General features: G+C 35.6%; 1 protein-coding gene across 1 annotated transcript; it reads left to right on the top strand.

The window, feature by feature from the left end:
* The first annotated feature begins 252 nt into the window (after positions 1–252).
* LOC107874793 (L-type lectin-domain containing receptor kinase IX.1) lies at positions 253–3,393 on the top strand. Its single transcript, XM_016721534.2, has one exon. The coding sequence runs from the start codon at positions 355–357 to the stop codon at positions 2,479–2,481; it is 2,127 nt and encodes a 708-aa protein (XP_016577020.1). The 5' UTR covers positions 253–354; the 3' UTR covers positions 2,482–3,393.
* The last annotated feature ends 5,835 nt before the right edge of the window (positions 3,394–9,228 follow it).

The following is a 9,228-nucleotide window of genomic DNA, read 5'->3' as shown; positions in this document are numbered from 1 at the left end:
TAACATGACACCTTTTGTCAACTTTTTTAGCCGACATGACACCTTTGACGTGTACTTCATTTTATATAATAAAGGTGTCACGTTAGCATAAAAGGGTGGCAAAAATATGCTAAATTGAGTTAAGGGGTAATAGATTCAAGTGAAGTTGGAGTGTGTTGTAGCAACTTTGGTCATAGTTCGAGCATACTGGATGGTTATCTCTAAAATGTTAGTATTATGAAATGGTAATATATTTGCAGACGAAAAACCTGAATAAGTCATTAGTCTGCACTTGAAAAAAAGAGGATATATGTCATAGGCATATATAAGATTATTTTCAGTAGTCCCACAATCAGATCAAATATTTGTCTAACTATGGTTGTTTTTCCATCTTTATCCTCTCTCACATACCTTGTTTTTCTTCTATTGATAATCCCCTTTGTCACTTCATTGTCCTTCAATTTTGATGGTTTTAATCCTAATGATCAGAATGTAACTTATGAGGGAGATGCTTATCCAGCAAATGGGGTAATTCAGCTCACCAAAAACCAGCGCGATAGTGGTTCAAATGATAGCATAGGCCGAGCCACATATTCCAAAACTCTCCATCTTTGGGATAGGGCCTCGGGGAATGTCACAGATTTTGATACACACTTCTCCTTCAGCATCAATTCACAGGGCAGAAAATTTTATGCTGATGGTCTTGCCTTCTTCCTCTCCCCTGCAGGTTCAAGAATTCTTAATAAGTCATCCGTAGGAGGCCGCCTTGGCCTTACAATTGATGGTCAGCAACTGAATACATCGAGAAATCATTTTGTTGCTGTTGAGTTTGATACCTTTAAGAACTGGTATGATCCACCAGGTGATCATGTAGGTGTTGATATCAACTCTATGCAATCTGTTGTAAACGTGACTTGGTCTAGTAGCATTCCTGATGGTAGGACAACTGATGCCTGGATTAGCTATAATTCAACCTCAAAAAATCTTAGTGTTGTCTTCACTGGTTTCAGACTCCAAGGGAATACCACTGTCAATGTCCGGCAGAGGCTATCTTACAATCTTGATCTGAGGGAATATTTGCCAGAATGGGTCACATTTGGCTTCACAGGTGCAACTGGAGACCTTTTTGCATTACAAAGCATATATTCTTGGAATTTTACTTCTTCTTTAGAACATAATGACAACATAACAGATCCAGATATAACCTTACCAAACCCCAAGCCAGAGCATGCTCCAAAAAAAAATAAGAAAAAAAATAAGTTGGGACTTGTGATTGGAGTAGTTTCTGGCAGTTGTGTTTTGGTTGCTGTATCCGTCTTGATGTTGTTTGCATTTTGGAGAAAGAGGAATGTGAGAGAAGATGAAGATGATGATATAATTGATGGTTCCATGACAAATGAATTTGAAAGAAGCACAGGACCAAAGAAGTTCTTGTACAATGAGTTGGCTAGATATACAAATAACTTTTCACGGGAAGAGATGCTTGGGCAGGGTGGGTTTGGAGGTGTTTATAAAGGATATATAAGGGAATTGAACGCCTATGTTGCCGTTAAGAGGGTTTCAAGGGAGTCAAAGCAAGGTATAAAAGAGTATGCATCAGAAGTGAGGATCATCAGCCGGTTAAGACATAAACATTTGGTGCAACTCATTGGTTGGTGCCATGAGAAAAGAGAGCTTCTACTTGTCTATGATTTTATGCCTAATGGAAGCTTAGATTACCATCTTTTCAAGGGAAAAAGCCATTTAACATGGCCAATAAGATTCAAGATTGCTCAAGGCTTGGCCTCAGCGTTGCTATATTTACATGAAGAATGGGAACAATGTGTGGTACATAGGGACATAAAGTCAAGCAATATTATGTTAGATTCCAACTTCAATGCCAAACTTGGGGATTTTGGTTTAGCTAGGCTAGTTGACCATGATAAGGGATCCCAAACAACAGTTTTGGCAGGCACGATGGGTTACATGGCTCCTGAATGTGTCACCACCGGCAAAGCGAACAAGGAAACAGATGTCTATAGCTTTGGCATTGTCGCATTAGAAATAGCTTGTGGAAGGAAACCTATTGATCCTAAAGCTGAGGAGCGTCAAGTTAACATTGTTGATTGGGTTTGGAGACTTTACGGGATGGGAAATCTTCATGAAGCAGTTGATCCTAAACTCTCATCAGATTTCAATGAACAGGAGATGGAGCATTTGCTGATTGTTGGCTTATGGTGTGCTCATCCAGATAACAATTGCAGGCCTTCTATTAGGCAAGTAATTCATGTGCTTACTTTTGAAGCTCCATTGCCCACCCTTCCTCCCAACATGCCTGTTCCAACATATTGCAGTCCATCACAATATGGATTAACTACTACATTTGCATCACCATATGTTTCCAATGGTCCTCGGATTTCTGAAATACACTATTCAGAGACGAGAGACTACACTGATTCTTCAAATAACACAGCAGCTTCTGCAGCATCTTCACCTTCTACATCCCTTCTGCACACACGTTGAGATTGGTATATAAAGAAACTGGTCTTTATTCCCTGCATTCAACTTTCAATAGCAGTGTCCAACTTTTGCTCCTCGTATTCTATATTGTTTCTACTCTTAGGAAGAAGATTGAATGAATCAACATTATTATTCAAAGTTTACATTAAATAGTGAAAATACTCTGTTCTTAAATACATGTCTCTCGAGCGATCACTGATATATTCGAGCTTGGATTAGAAGTTGAACTTAAGAGAAAAAAAGAATCTTTAAATGAGCTTGTACTAAAGATACTTTTCAGCAAAATGTTGATAAATATGGACATTAGCTTAAATGTAGTCTGAACAGGGCAACAAATCTGATTTATGCATTTGTGTCCTGTATCATTTGTTTCCTCGTAAGTAGAATCTCTAGCTGGAAAAGACTCTGAATGTTCTCAGGCAAAGGCTGATTGAACTCATTAAGACTGAGATATCTCCATCCAATTTAAATTAGTTTTAGATTAACGTTAGTTTGCTCCGAGTAAAATTGGACAGTTTTAGTAGTAAATCGAATTCATTTTGCTTCAATATAGATTTAATCTTTACCTGCCCCAAAAAGTTGAAAATTTTTCTCGTTTACTAATAGTAACTTGATCTATCCAAACTATAAAACTCAAAAATTTTCAAAATGTCCAATTAGTTTGTTCAATATCAAAGGAAATGGTGAAATTGGATTAAGAGGGAACTATGGCGTACTCATAATACATTTTCTTAGGGAACAAACATGGAGGAGGGTGGTCTTGGCGGATTGATGTTTGAGGGTTGGAAGTGAAGAGCGAGGAGGAGAAAATCATTCAAGAGACATGTCCATAGAAGCAGAGAAATTTCACTGTTTTGTGGAAATTTTGAAGTACAGTAAATGCCGATCCACTCAATCCTCATCAATAGGAGAGAAACAAGAAAGAGTAAGAAGGAAAAAAAGATTGAGACACTGCTAGTTATAGACCAAGTGCAGGGAAATAAGAGAGGAATATCTTATAAGAAAATATCAACATGCATACAAAGCGCTGCTGAAGATGAAGACGATGCAGAAGATGCTGTTTCATATGAAGAACAGTATTGTGTCCATTCATTAAATGTGAGTAAGGGTGATTTCAGGACCATTGGTATCATATGGTGGTAGATATTGTGATCGAATACAATATGTTGGCAGTTGGCAGTTGGCAGTTGGCACGGGCTTTTTAGGATGAAAGGCAAGCAATGGAGCTTCAAAATTAAGGACATGAATTGCTCGCCTAATAAATGGCCGGCAATTGCTTTCCGGATGAGCACAAGATAAGCCAACAATTAGCAAGTGTTTCATCTCCTTTTCATTGAAAGCTGATTCTTGTTTAGGATCAACTACGTCACCAAGGTTTCCCATCCCATAACATCCCCAAACCCAATTAACAATGTTTGCTGGATGATCTTAGGCTGTATGACCATAAGTCTTTCTTCCACAAGCAATTTCTAATGCGAAAACACTGGAGCTGTAAACATCTGTTTCTTTGCTATCTTTGCCAGTGACGGAACACTCAGTGGCCATGCAGCCCATTGTACCTGCCTAAGTTGTTGAATGGGGTTCTTTATCATGGCAACCCAACCTAGCTAACCCAAAATCCTCAAGCTTATCTTTAAAATTAGTATCCAACATAATATTGCTAGACTTTATGTCCCTATGCCCCACACATTGTTCCCATTTTTCGTGTAGATGTAGCAACCCAAAGGCTAAGCTCGAGCAATCTTTTATCTTATCGCGGCCATGTCGAACGACTTTTTCCCGTGAAAAGATAGTAATCTAAGCTTCCATTAGGCACAAAATCATAGGCAAGTAGAGCTTCTCCTTTTCCATGCCACCAACCAATGAGTTGAACCAAATGTCTGTCAAAATTTTATTGAACGCCTCTCAATATTAAGAATCTTGTCAATAAATAGAGAGTATCAAAGATTACATCCCTAAAGCTCTGTCATTCCTATCCCTAAAGATAAATTATTTTATCCCTCAAAATCCACTACTGCTATTCTATCACAATATTTATTTCTCTTTGATTACTATAGCAAATCTGTATAATTACACTTATATACAACAATATAAAATTATATTAGTATATACAATATTCACTATAAATTCATGCTTTGTGAGTTATCCATCATGTTACCCCCCCTCAAATTCGTATTGGTGGGTTCAAAAGCATCAATTTACCTATTAGCAATCACAATATTTATTTTTCTTTGATTACTATAGCAAATCTGTTTAATATAAATTTGTTTAATTACACTTCTATACAATAATATATAATTATATTAGTATATACAATATTCATTATTAATTCATGGTTTGTGAGTTGTCCATCATGTTAATCCTTTGTAAATACATCAACTATTTAAAGATCACTGGACATGTCAGAAAGCGTAATGACTTATTTATCTACATCTTCTGTAGGGATCATCCAGCACAAAGACACTCTTAGATGGTGTGGAATTGTCCACTTTGTGCTGAGCTCGCATGATTTTTCACAAAAAAACCACCCTATTAAGAGATCCTACACCTTATATATGTAGCTTTCCAACCTTTTCAGCTACTAATGTGGGGCTTATGCCCTCACACCCAACAATCTCTCCCTCAAATTAAGTTTTACATGTCCCACCACCACGATCCATGGGTCAATTTTTAAGATTCATTGTATGCTACCTACACCTAGCATCTCCCCCTCGATCTAAGTTCAACCTGGCCCATCACCATAATATATGGGTCAATTTTCAAGATTTACTATGTGACACCCACATCGTCTGAGTATTTTATGGCAATAGAAGCCCGCACTAGATTCTTCCTGACTGTGCATCTCCAAACTCATAAGGGTAAGCAATTGAGCTCTACACCCCATCACTCCACCACATCCTTATTCTCATCCTGTCGAACCTGGGCTCTGAGACTAGTTACTGGGATCATTCATCAATTATTTCTTGGATTTTTCTCTTGTATATTTTAGGAAACTCATTCTCTATTAGTCTAGGAGACCCATTGTCTTAATATATTTGTGAAAGCAATAAATTGTCCTTCCAGGATTGGGAGAATATTTTTCTTCTCGGTTTGGGACTACTTGAGATCTATATATATAGGGGATGTAGTTGGACATTTTAAATCATTGTACACTTCTTTTCTTTCATAGTGAAAAATTCTCTCTGCTTTTGCTTTGAGGATTAGATCTAGCTGAACCTCGTTAAATCCTTGTGTTATTTTTCTTCTTTATTTTCTTTATTTGTGATTGTGTGCTAGTTAACCCTTGATATTTATATAATAATTGGTATCAATGCAATGTTGATTTTTTTTACACAAAATCAAGTATTAAGATGTCTCCATCATATTTAACAAAGTATGAAATAGAGGAATTCAAGGGAGATCAGGTTTTAGTCTGTGTACGATTAAAATGACATTGTTCTTGGTGTTATAAGGGTTATGAAAGATAATTGAGAAGGCTTTTCCAAAAGAGTTGAAAGAATCAGAGAAAGAGACCTGAAGGAAAGGGGTCTAAGTGCAATTTTCATGAGCATTAGAGATAACGTTCTTCAGGAAATTTTGAAGAGAAATTTGTAGCAATGGTATGAAAAAAGTTGGAAGATTTGTATCTAGGAAATCATTGATGAACTTCTTCTACTTAAAAAAGGTTGTACAATCTTTGTATGAATGAAGGTACACCGGTTAAAACTCACCTCGATGAGTTTAATTCAATTATAATGGACTTGAGGAATGTAGAAATCAAATTATAGTAAGGATCAAGCCTTGATCATGTTATGTTATTTACCACCATCTTACGATACTTTTGTTGATACATTGCTATATGGGAAAGATAATATCTTCGTAGATAATATTAGTAATGCACTAAAATATAAAGAATTAAAGAAGAGCTTTTTGGATAGCAGAACTAAGGACGAAGGTCCTGTGAGTAGGGGAAGAACACAACGTAAAGACATTAATAGAAAAAGTCTAACACTAGATCAAAGTCTAGAGAAAGGAAGTAGAATTGCTATAAGTGCAAGGAGTAGGGTCACTACAAAAGAGATTCTCCTAAACTGAAGGAGAAAAGAGAAGAGCAGAAAGTTGATCACTCAACAAATATTGTTGACATTAGTAATAATTTTGATGACAATAAATATTTTAGGAAAGTTTGTGTTGTGAGTTTTGATCATAGGCACAATTCCCATGTTCTTAATTCTGGTGCAACTTTACATATGACTCCACACAAAAACTAATTTGCAACCTACAAAATAGTAATGGAACTTTCTACCTAGGTGATGATAATCCGTTAATAGGTAAGGCGAATTAGTAACATCAAATTGAAAATGTTTGATGACATTATCAGAAATACTGAGGGTTGACATATTCCTCAAATGAAGAAGAATTTGATTTATCTTTCGACGTTGGATGATTAAGGGTATAAGTTTCACTCAGAGAATGGAACACTTAAAGTATGTAAAGGCTCCATGGTACTCATGAAGTGTAAGATTCATTTTTAGACTGTGTTATCTTCAAGTTAGTATAGTTGAAGGGAAAGCAATAGCTTCTGAAAGAGATCTAAATCAGTCTCAATTATGACACTTGTGACTTGGTCATATGAGTGACAAAGGATTGTCTTTTTTGAATAAGCAGAATTTGTTGTATGGGTATAAAAATCAAGCTTTGAATTTTTTGAAGTATTGTGTTTTTGGTAATCAAACACAAGCAAAGTTTAGCAAAAAGGTAGAGCACAAGACCAAAGTAAGTTAGATGATATACATTCAAAATTATGTGGTCTAAACAGAATTCCCTCCAAAAGTGGTGCCACATACTTTATGACTTTGAATTATGATTACTCAATAATGGTAGGAGTGTATTTTATGAGAAAAAAAGATGGGGCATTTTCGATAATTGTTAAATGGAAGACGATAGTTGAGAGACAAACTAAAAGAAAAGCATCTTCGAACAGATAATAGGTTAAAATTTTGCAACTTATAGTTCAATGATTTCTGCAGCAGAGAGGGCATGCTGAGACACTACACTTGTGTTAGAACACCATAAAAAATAGAGTTGTAGAATGTATGAATAGAACACTTTATAATAGAAAAGGAAATATGTTATCACACTCAAATTTTAGCAAGGATTTTTGGGTTGAAGCAATCAATATAACATGTTATTTGGTTAATAGATCTCCATCTACAACAATTAAGTTCAGAACTCCTTTTAACATCTGATCCAGTTTGCCTGCTAATTATTTAAACTTGAGGATATTTGGTTGCCCTACTTATGCTCACGTGAGGGGTGGAAAACTTGAGCCAAGGGAAAAGAATTGCATATTTCTAAGGTATGCAACTGGAGTAAAAGGTTACAGGTTATGAAGCACAGATCCAAAGACTTTGGGATTAATTATTAGTAGGGATATGACATTTAATAAATCTGTCTCACTGGATAGTCAAAGCGAGAAAGCAATGGGAGAAAATATCATGGTGTCAGTGACCACATAGAGCTAGAAATAAAATCTCCACTAGCTCAACCTAGTAATTCAGAAGTGGAGGAGGTGAAAAACATTACTCAAGATGATAATGTAGATACAACTATGAAACAACAACCATATAGCATTGTAATTGCTAAAAGAAAAGAGTGATCAACCGACTAAGAGGTTTTTGAATGTAGTTGATAAAAATCTTCCTTCATATGCAAATTATGTGAAATTTGCTTTGTCAGTTGTAGAGAACATTGATTTGATTGATCCTAATAGCAATAATGAAGCTATTTTTATTTTAGAAGTAAATCGGCAGGTTTTTGCTATGAGATAAGAGATTGAGTTACTTTACAAGAACCAAATATAGAAGTTTGGTTCATTTTTGATGTACCTTGAAATCATGGCACTTGAACTGATGATGTACCTTGAAATTACGACACTTAAAACACTTAATACTATGAATATTTGTAAGTATAAAATGGTACTTTTATGTGGATATGATAGATTTTTGAATATTTACAGGTCAAACATGTCTTAAAGAGTAGAATGTTAGATTTTGGACTAAAGTGGGCATCAGACAAGCATTGTCACGACTGTGGGATCTAACCATGGTCATACTTGAGCATCGTAAATAGAAGCAAAGAAGTGACTCTCAGATGTTGCTCAGATGAGAGATTCCCACGATCATATCTTGATCATACGATAATACCATATGATTGTGGGAAGGATGTCCTGGAACCATGCATGCAGAAGTTATATGTAAAGAGGCTCAGACGATTGGATCCCACGACCAATATTAAAGAGTTAATTTTCTTTTGATTAGGAATCCAAATAAAGTAACCTAAAATGACCAAAAATCAAATCCAAGTGGCGACCTCATAAAATAAATAATTCTTTTTCAAAATGTCACTTAATTGGGAAACCCCTTAAAATCTTCTCTTAAGCGAGGGTAAAAATAAAAATGCTCTCTCTTGGTCATTGTTACCCTCTCTTTCAAAGGAGGTAACAACTCCTGATGTTATGGGACTATAGATTAACTATAAAGTAATTTAAAATGTTGAAAAGAGGAACTTAAAAAACAACATATCATTCCCTAGTGTAATTCCACAGAGTGGGTTCTAAAGAGGGTAGAGTGTATGTAAATTTTACCTCTATCTTAGAGTTAGAGTAGTTGTGTCAGATAGAACCCAACTCCAGATAAAAATAGTCTAGAAAATAAAGTAATGAAAGTAAAAAAAAAATAACAATTAGTAATAAAATAACAAATAGTACCA

This window comes from Capsicum annuum, chromosome 1 (genome assembly GCF_002878395.1).
Source record: "Capsicum annuum cultivar UCD-10X-F1 chromosome 1, UCD10Xv1.1, whole genome shotgun sequence".
In the NCBI taxonomy this organism is placed as follows: Eukaryota; Viridiplantae; Streptophyta; class Magnoliopsida; order Solanales; family Solanaceae; genus Capsicum; species Capsicum annuum.
The sequence above is the reverse complement of the archived record's forward strand: the minus strand, read 5'-3'. Positions and strand labels throughout refer to the sequence as shown.